The sequence below is a fragment of the Chrysoperla carnea genome, chromosome 1 (assembly GCF_905475395.1).
Source record: "Chrysoperla carnea chromosome 1, inChrCarn1.1, whole genome shotgun sequence".
Lineage (NCBI taxonomy): Eukaryota > Metazoa > Arthropoda > Insecta > Neuroptera > Chrysopidae > Chrysoperla > Chrysoperla carnea.
This window is the reverse complement of record NC_058337.1, coordinates 45,415,555-45,441,377: the sequence shown is the minus strand read 5'-3', so window position 1 is coordinate 45,441,377 and position 25,823 is coordinate 45,415,555. Positions and strand designations below refer to the sequence as shown.

Here is a 25,823-nt window from a genome sequence, read left to right as displayed (position 1 = left end):
TTTTGACTCAACTTCAATTTTTCTGAAGCATTCTACATTAATGTATAAATGATTTTTATCTTACATATTATATTTTTCACTTACAATTAATACATTTATTATAAAGGATAATTTAACATAACATCTTGACGAGCCAATTCCAACAACATAGGATCGTCGAAAAATTTGTTAATAGATACATCTTCGCTAAGACCCTTCCTTCTTCTTGTTTTTACCATAAATTCTCGTGCTAAATGTGTAGCTGGCTGTGGTTCTAATGGGCGAATTACAATACTCTTATCCAACGGATCTCCAGGTACAATTTGCCAGTGATGAAATACAGAGACACAAAACGCCTAAACACATAGTAATTATATTTTATAATTGATGAATTTTGATATTATTATATAAATGTTAAATACTAACTTGGCCTTGAGTATGTGTTCGTAAATCGGTTTCAAAACCAAAAGAATCAATTGCTGGAATGAATGCCTTTATTGTATATAATGGAGAACCAGGAACAGGTGCATCCTGAGTAACATGTCCACTGTGGAAAATAATAGTTTTAGAATATTTGTTTTGATAAAATATTAAATTAAAAATATTTAATTTAATTTACCGTCTTTTCGCTAAAACTGTGTATACTGCGGACACACAATCAGCAGGGGCTTGTACTTCCACAAACAAATATGGTTCCATTAAACGAGGTGTGGCCATAAGAAATGCTGAATACGCTACTCGTCTAGCAGTAGGAATTATTTGCCCTAAAATAAAATGGTATTAAAATATACTATACACAATTTTTTTAGATCATGATTTTTTACCTCCACCACGATGCAATGGTTCCTGGGCAATGGTTGCATCCAATATTTTAAATTTAACATTACGTATAGGTTCTTCACATAATGGTCCTTCACGTGTACCCCATTGAAATCCTTGTATAATTGAATCTTTTACTGAATTCAAAAGACTTTTATCTACTTCTGATGGCAATGTATCATCAACAAGAATATTTGGTCCAGTAGTATCAGGACCAAATGCCCATATAGAACGAGCAGCTAGCAAATCCCAATCATATTTGGTTTGGAAAAATTCACCAAGACGTTTTTTGTTCCATGTTATTTGTACGGTTTCATTTTCTATATCTTCAGCTAGACCTTTTTCTAAAGGTTCCGCTATCATCGTAACCTACATTAAATATTTATTTAATTAATCTGCAATGTTAATTTCATGAGTTGTTCAATTATTTACCTTATTTTTTTTATTAGGAGTTTCAGCAAAACATTTAAGTGAACTAGTTTCAACAACCGTTTCACAAAATGCAACAACAGGATCAGCTACTTTTATGTCAATTTCAGAATACCTTCAAAAATTTTATTTAATTATTTTCAACATAGTAAAAAAATAATTGTTTACTACTTACATACAACGCAAATCATGCATTACGCAGTCCAGGTAGAGTTCACCTGTTCCTAAAATAATATGTTCCCCAGATTCTTCTACTCGAGTCGCTAGTAATGGATAACTTTTATTTACTTTCCGAAGACCATCCAACATCTTTGGTAATTCACTAGGATTTACAGGTTCAACTAAAAATTTTAAAAATAATCATGCAGTTGAATCTGATTAAATAAACAGACTAAGGGACCAAGAATTATTCCTCGTTTAAGGTGGTTTAGCGTATAGGGGTTGCCACGGGTTGTGTCCGTTCATTTTATGGAAATGAGAGATAGACTGTCAGCTCGTCACAGAAAAAAGTAATCAAGCTTTTACAGTTTACTAATGATAGAGAACATATATAAAGATACAAGCAACAGAAAAATGTATAAAGAACATGCATAACGAATTAATGCATAGTTAAAAATTAACATTTGTTTATATAACAAGAGAAAACCTTTTTATAATCTGCCATTCATTTGAATAAAAGGCAAAACTGTTCAATACACCAAAAATTTATTGGCAGACGGTTCTCTCATGTACAAACATAACATAAAAAATTTTTGTTACTAACTAAATATTGATTGTGTTAAAGTTTCTATACGAGAAGACCAATTTTTAGTGTATTTGGGCAGTCTTGCTTTTTTTTTCAAATGAATGGCAGACTGTAAAGAGCTTTTCTCTTTGTTTTACAAACAAATGTTAATTTTTATTCATTTTTCTGTTGCTTTTGGCTGTATATATGCCCTCTATCATTGACAGGCAATTTTTATACCATGTATATATGAAATATACATAGTATATTAAGTTTAGTCCCAAATTTGTAACGCTTAAAAATATTGATGCTACGAAAAAAATTTATTATAGGTGTTCATAGAATCACCTAATTAGTCCATTTCCGATTTTCTGTCTGTCTGTCTGTCAACACGATTACTCAAAAACGAAAAGAGATATCAAGATGAAATTTTTATAGCGTACTCAGGACGTGTCGAGTACGTAAATGAGCAATATAGGTCAATTTGGTCTTATAGGTCATCTTGTAAGCCGTTAAAGATAGAACAAAAGTTTAAATATAAAAAATGTTCCTTATAAAAAAATAAACAACTTTTGTTTAAAACATTTTTTGTAAACATCACTGTTTACTCACGAAGGCGCTAATTAGCTGCAAATTTTATAGTTTGTATTAATATGACAATATCGGTTATGTGTGTGTGGCTATTTAAAAGTGGATATCTTTTTTTATTTGCGGAACGTCAAAAAGCAAACGATTGCGTCATCAACACTGTCTATACATGGTATTTCAACAATTAACTCAGTCTCAATTTCAGTCAATTGTTTGTTTTCACTTGTTTAAAATATATTAGAAGTTATAGAAATTTCTTACCAGCTATTTTAATAACAGATTGTGTGTTAAACTTCAAAGGTCGAAATATATATAATTCTTCATGAATTGCCAGATCAGTAATTGTTGCTGTTTTAACAATAGGTTGATCGATACCTTCAATTAAAACCCAATTACCAGCAGGTACGCGATTTAATTCAATTTTGTATCTAAATTATAAAAATTAAAATGAAAAATAAAAGAAAAACTATATCTTATTAAAAAAAAGGAGGTACATACCGTGCTTCATAAATCCACAATCGACCCACAGTTAATACACGACTATCTTCTTCATCTTGTAAACTATAATTTTCACCTAACACACGAACTTCTTGATTTGCATGTAACGTACCACTAATAACTCGAGCTAAAACTTGGAAAAATGTACAATCTTCTGTTGGATACATTTTGGAACTATGTACCATTAAACGACCATCTGAATCACAATTTGCCATATCCTCGAATAATTTATTTCCAGGTGGACCAGTGTAAATATGTTCAACTTTTATTTTAGCATTATCTAAAGGCGATTTAATATGCTGAACACACATGTCCACAAATCCTAGAGGCAAATTAATAAGATGATGAGAGGTGAATTTATTTATTTACATTAAATTAAACCACAGCAAAAGTACATACCACTGAAGTCTCCTAAAAATTTTTCACAAACAAGGCGTAATAATGGTCGAATATTAATTTTCATTTCTTCTTTTGATAATTTAATTCCTAATTCATCTAGAACTGCTGGCAATGTTGAGTCTACATCTCCCACCACTTGTGAAAATATCTTATATAACGGTTCAAGAATAAATTCAATAAAACTTCTTTGGGCTGAGTTATGTGGTGGTTTTTTCGTAAATTTACGCCTAAAATATAGTGATATTGAAGATACATTTTTTTAAGGTAAGAAAACAATTAAGGTGTTTGTCTCCGTACAATATTGTAACAATGTTTTGTACTATATGCACAGCAATAGTATACATGCTTAGTATACATAAATAGTCAAATAATGTGTTATTTTTAACTCTAAAATACAATGAGGAGATATTCTCGTTATGAATAATGTATATGCCGTAATCAAGTCTAGATATCTCTCTTCAACTACCTATAAGCTAAAGTCGTTTCTGTTCAACAATAAAATTGATTAACTTTGATCAATTATAACTCAATAATATGAAACGGTCCATAATTTTGGTTATTTTAAAATCAGAACAAATACATCTATGTTCTGTTAATTTAGTGAAAATTTCTGAAGGTTAGTTTCTTTTCTAGAATTAAAAAACTTGTTAAAATCACAACCCCTCCTATGCTCTTCATGTTAATTATCCGAATTTCAATTGAACTTACCTCGACTTAGAGACGGTCAATCGACTTCAAATTTTTATAGTAATTGTATTATATCTAGTAACACAATTACTATAAAAATATTTAAAACAATTAATAAGTATAAAAAAATTTATAATTTTCTGACACTATGCCCATTGTGAGTTAACAGCTTTATGTGAGACAACAGCTTTAAGTCCCGACGCCATGATAAATTTGATAGACATATTTGAAATAAACACTCTGTACAATTCCAAATATATACTTACGATTTTGTATTAAAATAAATATCTCCCCATAATCGCCTGGAAAATTCTTCAACATTTAATTCACCATACGTTTGTTCATAAATATTTGCAAATGATTTTAAAGTAAAGCAAACGCCGTATTGTGAGCTAGCAAAACAAACATTGCCTAAAGTTGGCGACACAATTTGTGGGTTTTCATCATCTGAGTACATACTAAAAATAATAAAATTTATGTAAATAATATGTGCTATTAATTGTAAATAATATTGTGCCATTGATTAAATCTAGTGCCTAATATAAACCGTTAAGTAAGTTTACAAAAGGAATTAATTATTGGTTTGATAAAAAATTAGGTCGTTTTTGCTACCAAAGAGATGTTAAAAAATAATATAGCCACTATTCAGTTTAAATTTTAAAACCAGATTTCAAGGGCAAAATAATCAGTTCTCAACACTTTTATATTTACAGTAAGTAAAAAAGTTAGTTTTAACAACAATTTTTATAGAACCAACAATTAATTCCTCGAGTAAAAGCCAATTTATAATGGACGGTTTATATTAAACAGGCCAATTAATAAAAATATGATTTCTAAATCACCTTAATAATCCATTAATTTCTTCAATTATGTGCCTAAGTTTATAATATGCATCTTGAGGAGGTAATTTTAATTCCAGTATTAATCTATCAATTTTATTAATACAAATTGTAATAGCCATTCTTTCTTGTACCGCATGCTTCAGTAAACGTTCTGTATTTAACATAACACCTTCGGCAGCATCAATAAACAAACAAATACCATCTGAAAGTCTCATTGCCGCTGACACTTCATCAGAAAAATTAACATGACCTAAAATGAAATACATAAATATTGACAATAATTTAAAAAATATTATGAATTGTGATTTTTGTTATGCTACGACTTGATTATGTTTCGTTTCTACAATTCTATATGAATCCACTGATTCCTATTCTAATTATGGATAGAAAAATTTGAAATATATATAAAGAAGTTTTTCAATATAACAGTTATTCGGGAATACTTACCAGGAGTGTCAAAAATGTTCATTAAATAAGATTTATGTTTAATATCCGGCAAAACTAACGTTACAGGCACTGCTTTAATACCAACACCTCGTTCTTGTTCAGTAAATAATGTATCCGTATAACGTAAATTTTTTTCTTCTAAATTTTTAAAGCCTGGATGTGTTTGTCGAATCAAACAATCTACGAAAGTTGTTTTTCCATGATGAAGATGGCCAACAATTGCTACATTTCGTATTAAGGCTGAATTATCCATCATGTCAGCTAAAAATCTATGGAAAATAAAAAATAAAATGATTAAAATATATATACTAATATTATAATATTAGGTAATCTTGTAAGACTGATTTACTCATAATACGATAGAAATTCGGTAATTATCGTTTTTAACTTTACGATTTTCTTGAGTTATATTGAGAAAATTGAAAATTTTATGAGAAAGAAAATCGAAGAAAATAAATTTTACGACAATTTTAAATTTATCATCTTACTTACCATTTTAATATCTATTCCCATTTTTGACAAAAATTATAAATAAAACTTCTTAAAACTTCAAAAATTATTTTAAAAAAAAGTCCCAATGCATCTTTCGGTATTAAGTTATTGTAATTGAGTCACGGAAAAAAATTTTAACATTCTCACATCAAATTTTTTACGTTTCAGAGTATTCAGATTTCAAAAATGCAACAAAAAATTTGTGTCCGCCGAATACTTAATTTATCATCATTAAATCACGGATGAGAGTGGTAACTCGAAAGTGTAAAGTGGAGAGTTGTTAAATTTGGTTTTAAAGATGTAATAAGGTAGTTGGTTCTTTAACCTTTACAATTAATGGTGTATTATCTCTAATATATATACCACTAGTTTGATTTACGTCTAGACATATAACTATCACGAGTATGACAGAGTACGTGCGTTAAGCAATGTATCTAAGTAAGAGGTATTATATATGTTATATGAAATTGCAAAAGTGACTTGTATCGTGGCTTCGATGTCTTTTAAGCTATACAACAGATCTTCTATTGTGTGCTTGCAGAGAGTAGGGGTCAAAACATGTGTATAATACCTCACACTTAGATGCATTTTTTAACGCATGTATTCTGTCATACTCGTGATATTTATATGCCTGGATGTAAATCAAACTAGTGGTATATTATCTATGTTCAATGAGATACAAACAAAATTGAAAAGCACTCAATCGATATTTTTTAAAAAAATTTTAAATAAAATTGTAGTACGATATGCATGTCATACTCAAAATTCTATTTTTATTGATTAATAATTGAAAACATAAAAAATAATTTCTTACTCCATGTTATAAGTTGTTTCGGGAAGCTCTTGTTCTTTCAATTGAAACTTTTTCTTTTTGACAGGCTCAATCAGTGGTTTGTCTAATGGTTGAGCGTCTTCTTCTTGAACTATTGTCTCAACATCAGGACCATAAACTTCTAAAGCAGACGGATAATATCGTTTGTCTTCGTGTAAAACAACTGCCATTTGAGTTTGTTCATTTTCTTGGTCGTCCATAGCGTCATCCTAAAGTTCATGCACCTTTATTATTTTTGAATAAGACCAACCACTAAATGGGCCTAAATTTCATATTTTGTACTTTTTAATACTCTTATATAAACTTCTCATAATATTTCCCCTGTTTTTTACGTTGGACTGTATAAAACAAGAGCCCGATCTGGTCACTCGGATGTGAGACAGGTGAATTGCTGATAAAACAGTTTCCTGAGCCTATAACTCATTTTATAAAAGAAACACCGTAGTTTACTGAATCAAGAAGTAGCAGCGACAAGTCAACCTTGATGGTCACAGGGTATAAAAACCACTATACTCTTTTGGGGCACTTTTCGAATTAAGTGTTACGTTTTTTGTAGTACAGTATATCTTTTGAGAAAAACAAATATATAAACTAGAACATAGATAAAATCATTCGTCAATATTTTAAGCTTTTAACAGGTATGCTAATTCAATCAGAGGTTTTTTTAAATATATAGTTAAGTATTTTATTTATAAAAAAAATACTTAACCAATTTCATACATGGGTAAATAAATTTAAAAAATGTTTAATGTGCCATTCTAAAATTACTTAGAAATCAGCAGCCGGCATATTGAATTAAACGATTGATATTTTATGTTTTAACAATATTATTATAAAAATAAAATTTTAATTACATCATACTCAGGAGCATTTTCTTCTTGTTCATAATTATCATCATCTTGTTCATCGTTGTCATCTTCATCGCTTTCTAGGTCCGGACCAATGTAATTGCCGAATTCATCATATAAATCGGCATCCATTTTTTACTAGAATTAAACTACTAAGTTAGTTTTTATTAAAAGATTAGGGTTTGATATACCAATAATTATTTTAATTTAAGTACATACTCTTTTTCTAATTCTTGATAAGTTAGTTTTGATAAATCGTCAATTAGGTTATAATTTTTTATGTTTACAACGTTTTTACGACACTAAAAACAATGCCATTACCAACATAAAAATAGTAACATTTAAGCCGAGAACCTGAAAAGTTACATTCATAACCATAGAGCTACAAAATTGCCGCCCAAACGGTTGATCGTAGTAAAGAGAGGCCGAGAGGTCAGATAAGATAGGCGCGTATAGCTGTCTTCGTCCCTCTTATACATGCTGTAACCATGATAGTATGTACAAAACGTGCCTTTAAGGTAGTTCCTCCGCGACCGTCCAGTCAAAAAGTTTTGGACTAATACTATCATTCAGTGCATTAACTGTGCTATGACTATTATACATATACCATATATTATTTTCACAAGACTGTAGTTCCTCACTACTGTCTCTAGTATACATATAAACACACACACTATGACATATGCCTTTAACATTAGTCTTCATATCTTTTCCACAAAAATCATCGCTAAAACGAGTTATTTATTTAAGTTTTTTATCGAAACTATATGGTAAATAATTTTTATTTTTATTTATATATTTTCTAAATATAGTATTCTACATTATATTAGTTTTTCATAGAGATGGTGGACGTCATTCATTGGTAAATAAATATAATATTTGTAAATTTGTGTATTTTTATACACTTCTCCCATGTACACGTACAAATTGCGCCACTTTTAATTGCTAATATCTCATGTATGGCATGGTAAATCATCTTCTAATTTTAACAGCAAGTGTAGTATGAATTAAATATTTTATATTCTGAGTTTTGAGAAATTCTTGGAATATCACTTTCGTGTAGGTACTACCTTAATCGTTTCACTACTGAATGGGAGCTAGGTTGCGGGCTCGAATCCAGGCATAAAAATAAAATAAAGATTAAAAATAATGATGTGGGTGGCCATCTGTTATAGATGGATGTTTCAAAAACGGAGGTTAGACCTCATTATTATTATTACAAAACATGCGTTGCCGTCTGTTTCTTTGCGATCAAGAAATTATTGCGTTTCTTATGTCTATACAGCTCTGTGACATTATTATCTCTATGTTCATAACTTTTGTTTTAACCTTTAGTATACCTAACCTTTTTGTTTTGTAGGGAAACTGGCTGTATCCACTGAAATATAGAGATACTGGAACGCTCTCTAGCTCGCTAGGAGCGAGGAGACAGAGAAAGGAAATGACGGGTATACATGTCTTTCTCGTACAGTCTTAGTTGACTGTATGTCACATGCTTTCTTTATCAATGCGCATGAGCAGAAGAGTTAGAAAGAAACATGTATACCCGCCCGAATCATGCTGCACCGTCCTCGCTTACCACTCGTAGGGCGCTATAGGCAGTGAGCGTTCCAGTATCTCTATATTTCAGTGGCTGTATCCTACAGTGATGGATCCACCCATATGGGCATGATGAGCGTGCCCATCACCTAAATAGCCTTACGATTTAATAAAATTAAAAAAAAAAAAAACAATGAATCGCTTTAAATCATAGAATATGTATAATATTTATTAGAATATTTAAATATATTAGAATATTTAAATAGTTAGTCTATTGTTCCTAATTTCATACTAAACCCCCATCTGATAATTTTTGGAGGGAACTTTTTTTTTGTTTAAAAATTCGTTTCAATGCATGTAGATTCCAAAAATCGAAAAAAATCCTAGCGAAGGTAGCAGAGTACTTTCGGAAATCAATTTACATACCCCTTTATTTGATTCCGTTATCAATGAACCAAATTTTGGTGTCAAGTACTTAAATATCCTTATTCAGGCAGTGAAAAAAGTGGTTCAAATGAACCGGCGATTCATTAATGATAGTGAATCAACCATTATAAATGAATACCGACTTTGGATGGCCAAATGGAAAACAGAATTTGGAAATAATTCTGCCATACCAGAGTCGGTAGCTCTTTTTGAAGCACGCGACCAAGATTCTCTCGTAACTCTTTCGGCCGGCGTAGAGGTCGTTTTCTATACTTCACAGGGTAAAATCTTAGTTGCGTACTTGAATGGGACAGGAATTATTTTTCATTAATCTGGTCAAACGGCTGTATCTCTCATTCGGATTAGGGAGTCGAAACTTGGAAAACGGTAGTTTTGTGTTTAGTGCAAGCATAACCAAGATTATCTTTGACTTTCTTAATTTACACAATGGCAATAATTAAAACAAAAATTCATTTCGAAAAAGAGTTTATTATTGTAAGTGGTTTACAAAGTCCAATTACATGCAAGAATAAAACTAAAATTTCGATTAACTTTAAAGTCAAATAAAAAATTTCATAAAAAAAAACGGGTGTACTCAAATGAATAATTATTTCGATTTTATGTACAATCCCATAGACTGTTTGCATTAGGCAAATCGTTGAGTAATTTAGTTAATTTAGAATCTAATTCAAACTTAACACATAAACCGTAACCACCTGTTTTAAAAAATAATTATTTGATAACAGATATTATTGTTATGAAATAATTATTTAAAATCAGATAATAAATTTTTAGTGCGAACAAATATTAAAATTACCTAACCATTTGAATAATATTTGCTACTTACAAGAATTTAGTAGTTGATCAACTTAAAATTAACTAAATAGCTTAACTATTATTTACACAATGTAAACAGCCCTTTACAGACATGATATTTTAATACAATTCTACTGAAAATAAAATAATAAATGTGAATACATAATAATACAAATTTCTTGGATATGAAAATTAATTCTTTTTTCTTTTAATAATAATATTTATTATATGACAAAGTATACCATTTCTCTTGGTTTTATTTGAAAACTTTCGACTTCAGGGTTTCAAGACAAAACTTCTTTTTAAACTCGTATGGCAAAAAACAGTTTGTCATATAATTTATAAATTGTATCCCATAGTTGAGAATTTATGCTTATTAAGTGTTCCCTTATTGTTGATACTGTATAAGAAAAACTCATTAATCGCCGAAGGGACATTTAATTTGGCGAGCGGGCTGCTAAGGTAATATATTCAACCCAACGATTACAGATTTTCCGATAAAAATCATGCAATGACCAAAGTAGAAATAATTATATTTCCGACGTCCGATAAACGTGTGTGCTTGAACTAAGTATTCTAAATTGCCGACAAATTTTAGCCAATGTATTTGGTAGTAAAAAATCGAATTTTACTCTTCGAATATTCAGCACAAAATGTATCCAGAGTCATAAATTTTAAAGCAAATGCACCCAAATATTATCGACCATTAACTTTAATTAAATTGATACTTAGATTCTCATTCGCTATCAGAACCGCCGCCAGACCGCGATTCTGATCCAGATCTAGATTCAGAACCAGATTTTGATCCAGATCGGGATCTTGATCTTGAAGGAGATCTCGATGCTGATCTAGACTGTGACCTAGATCTTGATCTTGAAGGAGATTTTGAACGTGATCCCGATTTTGAACGAGATCGTGATTTTGATCGAGACGGTGATTTTGACTGAGATCGAGATTTTGAACGAGAAGGTGATTTTGATGGTGATCTAGAGTTTGACCTATTGGAACCTGCAGGTGATTTTGATGCTGATCTGGATTTAGAACGCGAAGCGGATCGAGATCGGGATTTAGATCGAGAACGAGATTTAGAACGTGAACGAGATTTGGATCTTGACCGAGATTTAGATCTAGAACGAGATCTAGATTTCGATGATGCTCGTGAGCTTGCATTCGAAGGTGATTTCGAGAGTGATCGCGCTGATCGTGCTTTAGATGCTGATCGCGATCGAGTTGTACGTTGTGATCTAACTGATTCAGCTTCAGAATTTTCATCATTTTCTTGATCATTAGCAGTCTGATCATCTTGAGTATTTATATTTTCGTTTTGATCATCTTCTTCTTCTTCTTCTTCTTGAGGCTCATCTTCTTCATCTTCATCACCAGGTGGTTCTAGTTGTTTTTCTCTAAATCGTTGCATACGATGCTCATTTGCATTTAATGGTCGATGTTTAACAATTAAACGAGTATTGTTGATTTGTTGACCAGCCTTTTGTCTACGTTTATTCAAACGTACACGAGTTTCTAATTCGTTGTAATAAACACCATCTTCACGCACAACCAAAAAGTAGTTCTCTTCATAACCTTTGCTGGCTTTACTTTTGACGTTCCAATTGTATTCACGAGCCATTTTATATTCATATTCATCGTCATCCTGATATGGAACTTCTGCTTCAACATCTCTTTTACGTTTAACTAATGTTTCTTCGCATGGTAAGAAGTATGCAACAAACTGTTCTCCACTTTCATCCATTACACCACGAATCATAGCTTGAGACATTTCTTCGATTTGAGCAGGTACTTGTTTACCAACAGGTGCTGGATCTGAATCAAAGATAACTTGAGCACATGGATATTTCCATACTTTGAAGTCTGGATAAACATCCAAAATTTCGACTGGATGTACACCAGGTTTACTATAATGTTTTGTGATTGGTATTTTCGAATCTTCGAAAGTTTTTTCAATAGCTTTTATTTGACTATCACGATCCATATATAATGTTTCATCTTTTAAGTTCTTCTTAATACTATAACCAACTTTCGCCTCAACTTTGTCCATAGTTTGAGGTTGGAATCTGGTTTGTTCCGTAGATATATATTCAGTTCTACGCAACCAGGATACATTTCTTGCATGATGTCGGGATCGTTTTGAATCTTGTGGTGTTAAAACATCTTCTTCAAGTAATTTTTCATCAGCTGGATCTAATTGAGCGCCTGGTTCACACGTGTATGCGTCTTTATCTATCAAATCAATAGTTACACCAATATCATGTTCTGTTAAAACTTCATAACGATAATGCCTTTCTAGAGATGTTGGATTATATTGTATAAATCGTGTTGGATCGAACGGATAGGTGATAAATTTTAAATCGAATGGTATATCCGGTAAAGTATTACAGTATTTTACTTTGCATACCAAATCTGATTTTCTTTCACCGATTTTTGTGGGTCTTTTTTCTGCCGGGCCTGTTCCTGCTTGAATTGTTGGAGCCATACTTATAAATTTTGTATACCAATCGTAAATTAGTTAAACCGAATGTATTTAGTTTATATATTTACTGACATTCATTACATGTTGAACCAATTTAACCTTAAATATAGAACTTTAATGTCCCCTACTTAATTCTTCACAAAATTTTCACTTAAATAATCGATATATCACACTATTTACTCTCTTTATAGAAATTCATTATTATTTCAAAATTAATCGAGCGATTTCAAGTAGTTGTAGAATTGAACGAATTACGAATGCAAACTTCAAACCTTCAAACCATAGATAAAATATAGTAGTGGGAACTTCAAACCATGAAGGTTAACCCATAGATATTAAATAATTAAGTAATAGGTTGCATCATAGATCTGCTATAAAAATAGACCGCCTTGTTACATTTTGTATTATCTCTATGGTTAGTTATGACTTATGAGAAAATTTTCAAACAGAAGACCTCCATCAAATCGTTGACCATAGTAGACCGTGATCCCATGTAAGTGGCCACGGTCCCCAGAATTGAAGTATAGAAATTTATGAGTTTTTACTTGGCTTTTGGAGGGTTTGTTAAGGTTGGGAAATTGTTGTTAAGTGGACTCACCTCCGATTGAACTGGAATTGCTTATACGCATATGGCTTTTATGGTATTATTTGGCTCACTTTCAAAAACCAGCTTGTAACGACAGAAATACATACCAATCGGTAATCGACAAAATTCAACCTCAATAGCCTCGAATAGTGATAATTTTTAAAAATTATCTACCAAGCTACCGAAAAAGCCCAGCTAGTGTCAGGTATTAGTTAAGACTGAACTTCAAAGAACTTCAAAGGCAGGAAGCTTTGCCCGAATCCTTATGAAAATTTTTAGCAGAGAACTCTATAGTTCTATCAAACCATTGTGGCACTGAGCAAGAGAGACTGTAGATATGAGTGCACATACACTTTTATCTCTTGCTCAGTGCCACTTTGATGGAACTATATCAATTCTTTTGATATTTTTTATGCATTCACAATCATATCTTCGTTGAATCTCTTTCTTTGCAATTGATCATGAAGAACTTTAAAAAAAATCTCACCAAAATCCAATTCCCCCTTTTAGAGAAATTTCGATACTTATACTGGAACTCCACCAGGGTCTGCAACAGATGCAGACATTTCTGTATAAAAACAAATATTGAAATTGACTCCCAAAAAAACCTTTGACAGTAAGTACCATGAAGGTTGTAAGCTTCATGGTAAGTACAGTGAGCCTCTCTTAGGGCATGACTTTATGGGTCAGTGGACCGCCGATCGCCTGTAAATTTTGAAATATACAATTTTGTTTTACAAAGAGTTGAATGAATGTCAAATTATAAATATTATTTTTTTTATTAGACTTAGCTTAAATTTAAAATTCCCCCATGATGACTAATTGTTATGCCATGTATTTAATTGTGTGTAAAGTGGTGTGATCTGGTGGAATTATATATATATTAAAACGTCAAGTTATCGATTATTCATTCTTCGTACTTCTAATAATTGAGTGTAAAGTTGAGAATAGTTCGTCAATACGTGTTAAAAGTGACAGATATTTATAACATTGTCTGTGTATTTTGTTGTGTAAATCGATTTGTAACATTGTAAAAAGTCGTGTGATAAGTGTGTAAAACACGAAAACTTATTGTGCAATGGCTGACAACGAACAAAAAGCTTTGCAATTAATTGCAGAAGCTGAAAAGAAATTAAGTTCATCAAAAGGTTTCTTTGGTGCATTATTTAGTGGAGGTGGTAGTAAAGTTGAGGATGCTGTTGAATGTTATCAACGAGCAGCAAATTTATTTAAAATGGCTAAAAAATGGTCACAAGCAGGTAATGCTTTTTGTGAAGCAGCTGCATTGCATGCCAAAGCTGGATCTCGTCATGATGCAGCTACAAATTACGTTGATGCATCTGTATGTTTCAAGAAAACTGACATTGACGAAGCTGTCAATTGTCTTTTGAAAGCAATTGAAATCTACACAGATATGGGGCGTTTTACAATGGCTGCAAAACATCATCAAAATATTGCTGAATTGTATGAATCCGAAGCCATGAGCTTAGAACGTGCTTTACAACATTACGAACAAGCTGCCGATTACTTTCGAGGAGAAGAAAGTAACTCATCAGCAAATAAATGTTTACTAAAAGTAGCCCAATACGCTGCACAATTGGAAAATTATGAGCAAGCTATACAAATTTATCAAGATGTCGCTGCTTCATCATTGGAAAGTTCGTTATTGAAATATAGTGCTAAAGAATATTTTTTCCGAGCTGCATTATGCCATCTTTGTGTTGATGTGTTAAATGCTCAACATGCTTTGGAACGATACACTGAAATGTATCCAGCATTCCAGGATTCCAGGGAATATAAATTAATAAAAACATTAATTGAACATTTGGAAGAACAAAATGTTGATGCATTCACGGATGCTGTTAAAGATTATGATTCAATATCCAGATTAGATCAATGGTACACAATGATATTACTACGTATAAAGAAACAACTTAACGATAATCCAGATTTACGTTGAATTCGGGAAATTTTTGGATATTTTATTTAATATATTATTCAGTTTTAATAAAAAAAAAATATACATGTTTTTTCTCTCATGGTTCCATATATATTAATGAAAACAACTAAAAATTATTATACTTAAATAATGGTCATCTATTTAGTATCTCCCTTAGTACTTAGTTCATTGAAATTACCAATTAAAGGAGAAATAAATCCAGAAAACGGTTACCTTTTGAAAAAGATGGGATTCGATATTATATAGCGTCTCACAGCTAAACTTAAAACAAATTTATCAATTTTTATAATTTTTTTCAAATGGGGCCGAATTATCACGTTATATTCACCTTAGAAAAAATGTTAATTGATACCTTTTATCTCATTTGTATAGGTTCGGCCACTAATCCGGGCGGATTTGTACATCCTACCATTCCCAACCTCCCTCTGGAGATGAGGTTTTAATTGCAAACCCAATTTTCGTTCAAATTTACGAAGCTTCACACTTAAGGTCTTAAAAGACTTGTATGCCGTGCTATATTCATTTAAGGTGCATTTAGGTTTGCTTAAGATTTTTTATTTCATTTTTAAGCGCCTGTCCAACTGCACCAATTTCATCAAGGAAGAACATGACAAAGTAACAATAGTTTAATTTTTACTTTCTTCGAAAAAGCCTTAAAAGTTGCAGATACCTGTGTGTTAGGTGTGGTTTTCAGAGGTGCCTAACACTAATCAAATTAGTGTTAGATACTAATATACGCTGATACAATTATGAATTCAAATTAATAAATAAATTAACCAAAACAGTTATTTAACGGACAATTTTTTGGATTTATTTCCATGATAGCTCATTTCTCGTCTAATTTCAATGAATTATTGTATTCCATTATACAATTTTTTCGTTTTTGTATAATAATTTTTTTATATCATAAAATTTTTTTGCTGTATATAAGTACTACAATTTTTAAATTAATTAGAGGTATTTCATTTTGTGAAATTTAATATTATCCAATGTGTACATAATTATAAAATGATCATTTTTGTTGATTATTTTATTTATAGGTACATTTAAACATTCAACTTTTTCAAATAGTTTATTTACAATTTTTCATAATTTTAAGACCCACAAACATGGGAAATTTATCAACAAATGTGTATTATTTTTCACGAGCAGTATATTTTCAAAATGCACTTCGTCTATAAATATTTGAGAAAACAATTTGAAGAATGTGATGGTAACGTTCATAATTGCCGTACTAAAATAAAACTTTTATCATTAACTAGTAAAAGTCCATTACAAGTACCATCTAAAAACTAAGATCGATATCGAAAAATTTCTTATTTTCGTGAAAGTTCCAACGGAATTTACTATCAAAATTGGAAGCCATACTCTCGAATATTGTTATACATCTACATTTGGTGGAATTACCATAATTTTCTCTAAAAATTGTAGACTAAGACAAATAAAATAACCTTTTGATTTTCTGCTTCTAAAAAAAATAAGAAACGTCTTTGGACGATTAAAGAAAAAAATTCAACTATGCACATTAAACATTTCAAGTAAAACAGTATATTGTGCAACGAGAGAAAAGATATCATTATTGTTTGTCACAGTTGTGTAACAATATGCAAAGTTAAGGAGCTACAAAAATAAATGATCATTTAACTGTTTAAAACAATGCGATAAAATTATTACGGAATTGAGGTCTATAAATGTTTGATTCAAAAATAAACCATATTAGAATAACTTGATTCCAACTTCAGCCTAAATGTTTATATTATTTTTAAAAAAAACAAAAATTATTAATTGTGATTTTAACAAGTGATTAAGGAAACATATTTAAACAATATAAATTGGGTGTGTTAGAAACTTTAAGTACATTACAGAGATGCTGTCATACGATTAGTTAAATAATAAATGAAAAATAAAAATAGTATGATAGAATCTGCTATAATTCTTACTGTACTAGATTATTTAGAACGTAAGAATTTATTCGAAATTTAAAAGAATTTATTACATACCATGACTTTTAAATACATGAATTTTAGTTGAAGTCATTTATGATTTTATAAACGGCAGCCATAATTTTTTAAATCATACCAATTTCAATTTGTACACATTTTTTGGTTTAAATATTTAAGGATATACTAAAAGCTCATTGTTGAGGTCTGGACCTTTTCTAAATTACACTACCAATCAAAATTAAGACCATCAGTAAAATGGTTCAGTTATTTTTGCACTGAAACTCTTCAATTTTCTAAAAGATCTCCCTACTACGACGAATTTCATTGTGGATTTTTGCGTGTAAAGATTAAAGTTAATTAGTATGGATGGCATACATTCGCCAATAAATTTCATCTGGACTTACTGAAAATTGTTTGATTTTCGCCTGTGGCCATAAAAGGTTTCTGGTGCTTGCAAGTAGTCTGAAACTTTTTATCTGTACTGAAATATATTCATTCAAATAATTGATACAGAGATTGTATTATGACTTTGAGTACCCTACTTTACAACATCCAGGATCTGTGGCTTAAGAAAAATCCAATATGAAAAAAGTCAACATGTAAATAGTGAGAAATTTTACTCAGGAGGGTTTTACATCTGAAAAATTTAATTTGTTACATTGAAATAAATTTTGAGAGTGTAATAGTTGCAATACTAAAATAGAAAGTGTAATATTTCGCCAAGTAAGATTTTGTTTTGATAGATGTACCAAATTTTTGGGTTTCTAAAGAACTTTTATTCTCAGCATGTGCAAGGAGCCGTTCCTGACTACACTCGTAATTATGACTGCCATTTGTTTGGAACTTATTGTGAGAGTAATAATTTTTCATACTTAATAATAAAATAGAAGTATCGTAGTAAAATGCAAAAAAATATTAAAAAAATAAAAAAAACATACTTTTAATCACTATTTTGCACTAAATCATAAAAATCTGCCTCATTGTATATCTGGGCACTATCATTCATTATATTAATCAAATTCAACTACATTCTGTTTTCCAGAGCAACAGTTTTCCATAAATAAAAGTGTTTTGTTTTTTTTTATTTGGGTAAGATATAAGAATATTTTTTGTTTATATTAACAAATATCAAAGAGAAACCATTAGTGTGGCTTTGTTACACCAGTTCCATTATTCTAGCATTCTTCTTGACAGAGGAAAATAATATTATTCATCGATATAACCAAATACAATGTGAATATCTAAAAATGGATTTTATAAAATTTGTTTTTCTATATAAATTTTTTGCAATATTTTTTAAAGGGACTGCTAATTATATCATTCACAATGCAAGTAGTCGCATAATTATGTACTGCTTAATGGTTAAATACAGTTCAAATTTAGGCATTTTCCGTATAGACATTTTTGCTCAAAAATACTTACACGTTGATCTACCTTCTTCGGTCAGTTTACAAATTATCAAGAAAATTCGCTTACTCACTTGTCTACCTTTGACTAAATTACGGGAGTAATCTAAAATTTATTGTATCAAGATTGCAAGATTAAGGATATCATTTCCTGGATATTTCTGAAGTGTATGTTCCTCTTGCGTGAAGTGTATGTTCCAAATTATTCATTCTACTATACAAACGCAGTCCCTGTTCAAAAAATTGTCTTTACTTGTACTTGTACTTTTTGTAAAAATTAATGTATTGTTAATTATGTGATAAAATATTTTATTTTTTAATTAAATATTTGATGACCTTCAACATTTTAAGATTTATCGATACATCTTATCCTCGGATAGGCCCTAGGATACGACTCAAATGTAAAGGTCTTTTAAGTTTACAATTTTGTTGTTATTAATTCTTTGAACATTTTTTTTTTATCTTAATAATATTTTATTTAAACAAAATATGAATAGCACTTGTTATAAAACTATTTATTAGCTGTTATTAGTTCAGATTAATTAGTAAGGTAATGACGAAAAAAAAATCTTTTTATTTGTTCATTAATACGAAATACAGTTTAACAGAAAATAAATGATATATTTTGTAGTCAGTTTTACACACAATTATTATTTCTTTGTAAGGTCTTTTGGCTCGTAATCTCGGTTTGATTATGTTATGATTTATGATCTTAATAGCGAGAAGCTCACGTATGGAAATTTTCATCATAACGGAAAGCTAAACAGTTCATATTTGGTACAATAAACATTATCAGATGTAATACTAAATGCAAGATATATTTTTTCAATTTCTCGTACCCATTCGTAGACGTAGTAGAGCTTCATAAAAAATATCCAAACAGTAATTTATAATCATTACAGCAAATGTATGCTATAAAAGTATAAACTGTATGAGTTTGATAAAATTTAAGGGTAATTGTTCACAAAAACCCTATAATGATATGTCGCTTAATGCCCCTATACACGATAGGGCAGCTTTTGTTTATAACCCATGCAAACTAAACAAAGTTTAAAAGATATTTTACATTTTTAACATAGCCCTCTTACGTTACGAGGTTCTGAATTTCTTGAAATTTTAAATGAACCCACGTGGGAAATGTAAGATCTGACATGGACTACTATCTTTAGTTGTGCTATATCGAAAATATTTTTGTTGCAAGTTAGCAACTGTTAAAATTTTAATCTAACCGAGATTTGCGAAACCAAAATTTTAAGGAAATAAATCAATTTTAGTCAAATATACCAAAATTATTAACCAGTTTAAAAGATCGGTTTAATGAACTTTTAGTAAATTAGTAATATACTATAATATTATAGTAATTAAATTATAAAAAATAATATTCGTCTTTATGATTTAACTCATATTAAATTGATTAATCTGTTCTAAATATTTACTGCATAAATTAAATAAAAGCTATGTATAAAATAACAAAAAACAATATGGTAAAAATTTACCTACTATAATAATCATTTTAATTCATAGAAGTTTTTGCAAATAAAAAAAAAATTACCAAGTCTCTGTGTATAGTTTATTTATTTGAATAAAAAAAATTGTTTTTCAGAATTCAGCTACTATACAATTTTTATTTAAAATAATATGATAATCATTAACACTAGAAGATAAAATCATTTCGTAGTCGAATTAGAATAACATATTGACGCAAAAAAAATCGTATTAAGAATCATGTCTAACATGAATTACATACTTTTTGAAGAAGTATACAAATCTGGGTGGAAATCGAACTTAAAACTTTTGCATAATAGTTATGCAATTTACCTCTAAGTCACTAGATGTTAGTTTCACTGTCTATGTTTCTTTAGTATCTGATATCTTATTTTTAATTAATTTAAACAATGGAAAAATATTGTGGGTTATCTCAGATTTGAGTTTCTCATTTTGTTAAGACGTTAAATGTATGAATGTCTTTTCGGTTTTTAGATTGGGAAATTTTAAAAGAAAAATATTTATTAAATCTTACTTTTGTGACAATTTTAAACGACTGCGTTAAAAATATATATTTATTTTAATTCGACTTCATCTGTTTTTTCAAGAAGGTATTTTGTAATATATAATTTACCATAAAATGAAAATTTTTAAATGCTTTTCAATTCATAAATTATGAAAGTTATACTTACTCTGGCTTAAACATTACAATTACCTTGCACAAATAATTTCTTATTCATTACAAAAATTTAATATTTACTAGATGGAATTAAACTATCATCTAATTTAATTTTATGGAAGCACTTATGTTTGAAGTATAGGAATTGAACGAATTTAATGTACCTCAATCATTACTATTCTGTATTCGAAGAAGTATCACAGCTCTGATTAGCAACACTCAATTTTGCAACTTTCATTAAACTCCAAAGTCAATTTTAGAAAGTTATATCATCTGAATACCAGATTCGTATTACTAAGGAATGAAAAAAAGTAATTTAGGGTTTAAAAAGTTTTTCAGATTCCTCTAGACTTATGGCTCTGATTCTTCTGATTTTAGTAGAAGTATCGAAAGTGATTTGAAAATAGCTCATTCTCCTTAAAGACGATATTCGCTTAAATGTTTAAAATATAAGTGTGCTTATAAGGAAGTAAGGAAGTATTTTATCCCCAATTTAAGTATCGCGATCTAATCTTTTATTTATTTTTATCGAGATCAAGACTATAAATTATCTCTTAAGCCTTTAACTATAGCTACATTTGAAACATACTAAATTTTACTGGTTTAGTGCGTATTATTTTTATTATACCCTAATTCCCACCAAACTAGGACTACAATAACAGCTATTGTTGAGCTAAATTAGAAATAAAATATTTGAGTATTCTGAGAGATTAAAATTTTTTTTTAGGTATTCTAAACTACAATTTAAACAATTGCCTAATGCTGTAATATGGTAAGTAGAAACTATTGGGCTATAATCACACCGGATATGGTTCAATTGGTTAAAGTATTTAGAAGTTTCCAAAAAATTTAGGCCAAGGAATTATTTAAAAAAATGTTTTGTTAAATACATTGGAATCCAGTAACGACAGTAACAATGCTCAGCAGTCACGTAGATGTTCGACAACCATGTAGCCTTAGGTGGCTTGTAGAAGACATTTAATACTTTTCCATTACCCATTGTTCGATGTTACTTGAACAATGACTGCGTTTTGCCATTAGAAGCGCTCCTTAGATATTTAGTACTCCATTTATCGATAATTTATATGTATATTAAATTTCTACGTTAGTAAACAAAATGTTTGCTCGTCAAAGCGCAGCCATTTAATACCAAATTATTCACTGGCTATTAAAATTTTTTCAAGGAAAGAGATACCTTTTAACGACCGATTCGATTGAGTTCAATTTCCTGTAGTTGTTTGCAATTTTTTCTCATTTCTGTTATTTTTTATCGTTTTTAAGAGAGCAAATCAAAAGTTTTGGTTCAAGGTTGTAAAGATATCTCCCCTCTAACATATTGTAAAGCCTGACTATTGCAAATGACTAGGATTAATTTATTATATATTAATTCTAATAAAGTTCTACAAATAGCATATTTAATATCTAAAATACAATATGTAATCCTCATAAAGCTCGAAATAAAAGCATTCATTTTGAGTATTGTGTTATAAGTTTTGATATTTGAATAACTCTCAACACGAAATCAACAAAAACCAGTTTATTGTTTGAATGTAAACTTATAGACTAATTTTTACACGCTGTAATTCAGTCATACATAGATTCATTACATACACTATAACAAAACTATCAACCTTAATTATCTTTCTTTACATCCTTTTTGGACTTTTTCTTTGTAGGAATGATAACTGCATTCCAATAATAGAATATTTGGAAAAATAGTACTAAATTAGCAGATGTTGCTGCTAAATATGTTATAATCATCATACTATCACCAGTTTCTTGAATCGAAGTGAAGATTCGGGCCATTGAACCTGCTGTTAATGCAATAATCGTAGCCGCCGACAATTGTCCTGTACTTCCATTTTTGTAATTTTCCCAGGCTTGTAATAATTTACCACTCATTAAAACTGGCACATTGCATGCTTGAAATAGCCATAAGATATTATCGGGTACTAAAGTGCACATTACGAAAACAATAATTGCGTACGCGGCTAAAAACATATACGCTTCTTGGAATTTTTTGGCATAATATAAGATTAAATAGAATACAATCAAAGTTTGAATTCCAAGCATCAATCCATCGCCCCATGATGAAAATGGGAATCCCTTTACGTAATTGTATGATCCATGTATGGTAATTGCAGATAAATCTAATAAGACACTTGGAATACTTAGACCAGCACCACTTTTGCCATTATAAATTTTTAATATTTGTGGTACTTTAACCATTAACGAACCGGCGATTAATCCAATACCTAATACCTTACTTAACGTTGCTTTGAAACAATTCACTAAAAAGAAAAATTGCGATTTATTTCTAGACTTAATACTCATTTGTACAATCAGTGAAGAAAATGAGGGTTCATTGATGAGATATGAATAACACATCTTAAAGTGAATAATTTAATAATCAATATACGAGTTATGCACATTACTTTTTTGAATACCATATTTGAAAGATTAATTTGAGAAAACGGAGAAAAACAATCGTAACTGTCGTAAAAACAACCAATAAAATGGCTCAAGGAGATTTATTATCGAAGAAAATTTTAAAAGCTGATTAATACTTTATTAGAATGAAAAAATTATTATGCCCTCTCAATAGTAAGTCGAGTTTTTTATAACATTACTTTATCGTCCTAGTGCGGTAAGTACTTAACCAGATTATACTGGTGAACAATTGATTATATTGTGCTCTATACGATGCTCAAGAATTAAACTTTCGCAATATGTATTTCAAAATTGTTTAATAATCCGGTATCTAGCTTTAAAAAAAGTCATGTTTGTGATTTGTACGTCATTTATATCAATTATTGGGATTCCTTCAAAAAAAAAAAAAAAATTCTAGTCTAGTCGAATAGTTTTCATTCACCTTTATTTCGAAATATAACAACGATTTAAATTTTATTTTTAATTGATAGCTGTTACATTAATGCAAAACTGAAAGTATTCGATAAATAACGTTTACGTTAATCACTTTGACCTGAATTTGTAACATATTTTAAAATGGGTTGGGAATTTGATCTACATAGGATTTTATTTCCAGTTACACCTTATTCTAAAATATATAAAAATCTGAATAGAATGAATGTATGAATATTGTATTTTTTATCGTTGATAACATTAGCCGATCAGTTTTAATTTTACGAATGAAAACCACTTATTGTTATTCACAGGAATCAAATTATATACGTAAAGATCAATCACGACCTTTTTCAATCTAGATCCAGTCGTAATTTTCAATTTTATTTATAAAAATCAATGTTTTTAATAAAAATAATTAAATATTATGTTACCTTCAAAAAAATTGAAATCGTAAAAGTATTCCTCGAAACATTTTTCAGTTAAAACTAATAAAAATAATGGTTTTATAGCGTCTAACATGTTTGTTGCTTTTTTATTCAATTCAATTTTTTATTCCAATATTAAATACTTTACTTATATTAAATTATAATAAATGAACTGTTCTGTTATCTTATCATAGCTCAAATATTTAAATTAATTATTCAGAATTTTTTATGGAAAATTGTTTATTTTACTAGTCAAGTCCATAAGAGTGCTATCTTTCGACTTCAAAACGTTTTATAATATGACTCTACGAATTTGACGTTACGTGACGTTTCATTTTATTTATTAACCGCTAATTAATAATAAAAACGTCTCACATTACTTTTCCTTGTTAGATACATTGTTCTCATAAGCATAATGTTTCTATCAGAAAAAAAGAGAGAAATTTAAGTAACAACAATGCGAGCTATCCGAAGCGAAAGCCTCATAGGCGTATCAAAAAGCAGTATAGAAAGTGATTTAAATATTTTCAAGTATAATAGAAAACCCAAATGTCAATCATTGAGAATCATTAAAATTACTTTTAAAAAAATTCGCAATGTAAGAGCTGTATACCTAAGCTTAGCGATTTTTCTTCAGGAAAATGTAAAACAACATTCGCTTATTGTCGTTGGGTGTATCGTCGTCGGTTGTACTTTACTCCGGTGATTTGTCGCGGTTGGATTATCTTGGGACTGCAATATTTTCATTTTGATAGTATTAACCGAAAAATATTTATAATAAAATAAACCGAAAAACAAATTTTTGTGTTTAATGCCAGTTTTCCTCTAAACGGACAAACAAAAACAAACTCATTAGCTAGTTAATGCGAAAATTAACTTTTCGAAGACTAGAAAACACAACATAAACTTAATTGTCCATTCCGTGAACAAAACCGCCTTTAGAACACCGATCTTAAATATTTCTTTAAATATTAATCTTAACGAAAAGGAGCAATTAAATTAAGTGATTAGGTGGCGTATTATATCTCACAGGTTCTACACTGTCTCTATTCGTTGTGTGCGTAGTCATGGTAGGGATAATAAAATCGATGCCAGCGCTTTAAGTGAAAAATTTTGGAGATAAAGTGGGCTGTTATGACTAATTTGCAATTCTTTACATGTTAATGATATAGAAACTGTCAAATTAAAATGATTGAAAAACACTAATTAATTAAACTTAATGCATTAAAAATTGTGAAAATAAGAAATCAAATTGTACAAATATTATTTTTCAAATGTTAATTATCGTAATTATTTATTTAAATTTGTGAAACAAGAATATTAAATTTTAAATGTAAGTTTTCAATGCAATCCACACAATTATATATGCATCCATTAATTCTATAATTAAAGTAGTGTATCGTTGTCATGGAAACGAAATTCACGCTCGGAGCGAATACTTACATCTTAGACCGAGAATCAAATCAATAAAGTGATGGTTGGCTGTGTGCTGTAAAAATTGGCGCTAAATAAAATTAGAGGATAGTATGTGTTGGTATTACGGGATCGTATACGCACCTACAGCCTCCCCAGAATTTTCTCTGGGCTTTTCTGTTAGCCTATGGGTCAAAAAGGAAGCTAG

At 29.8% G+C, this 25,823-nt stretch overlaps 4 protein-coding genes across 5 annotated transcripts; 1 reads left to right on the top strand and 3 right to left on the bottom strand.

Moving 5' to 3' along the window:
* Positions 1–7,899, bottom strand: LOC123290912 (116 kDa U5 small nuclear ribonucleoprotein component). The gene is made up of 15 exons (XM_044871291.1): positions 7,804–7,899; positions 7,591–7,722; positions 6,719–6,945; positions 5,413–5,681; positions 4,966–5,215; positions 4,390–4,581; positions 3,437–3,663; positions 3,038–3,359; positions 2,801–2,967; positions 1,403–1,568; positions 1,231–1,342; positions 804–1,167; positions 599–743; positions 406–526; positions 1–335 (listed from the first exon to the last, which is right to left on the bottom strand). The coding sequence occupies exons 2-15, from the start codon at positions 7,714–7,716 to the stop codon at positions 99–101; spliced, it is 2,925 nt and encodes a 974-aa protein (XP_044727226.1). The 5' UTR covers positions 7,717–7,722; positions 7,804–7,899; the 3' UTR covers positions 1–98.
* Positions 7,900–10,611: 2,712 nt separating this feature from the next.
* LOC123292658 (RNA polymerase II-associated factor 1 homolog) lies at positions 10,612–13,119 on the bottom strand. 2 transcript variants are annotated; one of them, XM_044873480.1, is made up of 2 exons: positions 11,650–13,119; positions 10,612–11,568 (listed from the first exon to the last, which is right to left on the bottom strand). In XM_044873480.1, exons 1-2 carry the CDS (start codon positions 12,854–12,856, stop codon positions 11,102–11,104), a joined length of 1,674 nt encoding a protein of 557 aa, XP_044729415.1. In that variant the 5' UTR covers positions 12,857–13,119; the 3' UTR covers positions 10,612–11,101. The 2 variants fall into 2 exon arrangements, with proteins under 2 accessions (XP_044729415.1, XP_044729342.1); XM_044873407.1 differs by having other exon boundaries at positions 10,612–13,119.
* Positions 13,120–14,347: 1,228 nt separating this feature from the next.
* On the top strand, positions 14,348–16,249 carry LOC123301715 (alpha-soluble NSF attachment protein). Its single transcript, XM_044884590.1, has one exon. The coding sequence runs from the start codon at positions 14,518–14,520 to the stop codon at positions 15,397–15,399; it is 882 nt and encodes a 293-aa protein (XP_044740525.1). The 5' UTR covers positions 14,348–14,517; the 3' UTR covers positions 15,400–16,249.
* A 6,185-nt stretch (positions 16,250–22,434) lies between these two features.
* Positions 22,435–24,474, bottom strand: LOC123303908 (mannose-P-dolichol utilization defect 1 protein homolog). Its single transcript, XM_044886316.1, has 2 exons — positions 24,209–24,474; positions 22,435–23,203 (listed from the first exon to the last, which is right to left on the bottom strand). The coding sequence occupies exons 1-2, from the start codon at positions 24,294–24,296 to the stop codon at positions 22,545–22,547; spliced, it is 747 nt and encodes a 248-aa protein (XP_044742251.1). The 5' UTR covers positions 24,297–24,474; the 3' UTR covers positions 22,435–22,544.
* Between the last annotated feature and the right edge of the window lie 1,349 nt (positions 24,475–25,823).

Excerpts from the sequence above, each read along its gene's own strand:
- LOC123301715 (XM_044884590.1), top strand. The coding sequence starts at position 14,518 with ATGGCTGACAACGAACAAAAAGCTTTGCAATTAATTGCAGAAGCTGAA.
- LOC123303908 (XM_044886316.1), bottom strand. The coding sequence starts at position 24,296 with ATGTTAGACGCTATAAAACCATTATTTTTATTAGTTTTAACTGAAAAA. Across the intron at positions 23,204-24,208 it reads CGATTTCAATTTTTTTGAAG|TGAATTGTTTCAAAGCAACG; the intron begins GTAACATAATAT and ends TTTTCTTTTTAG.
- LOC123290912 (XM_044871291.1), bottom strand. The coding sequence starts at position 7,716 with ATGGATGCCGATTTATATGATGAATTCGGCAATTACATTGGTCCGGAC. Across the intron at positions 2,968-3,037 it reads TTGTGGATTTATGAAGCACG|ATACAAAATTGAATTAAATC; the intron begins GTATGTACCTCC and ends TTTATAATTTAG. Across the intron at positions 1,168-1,230 it reads CTCCTAATAAAAAAAATAAG|GTTACGATGATAGCGGAACC; the intron begins GTAAATAATTGA and ends TATTTAATGTAG.
- LOC123292658 (XM_044873407.1), bottom strand. The coding sequence starts at position 12,856 with ATGGCTCCAACAATTCAAGCAGGAACAGGCCCGGCAGAAAAAAGACCC.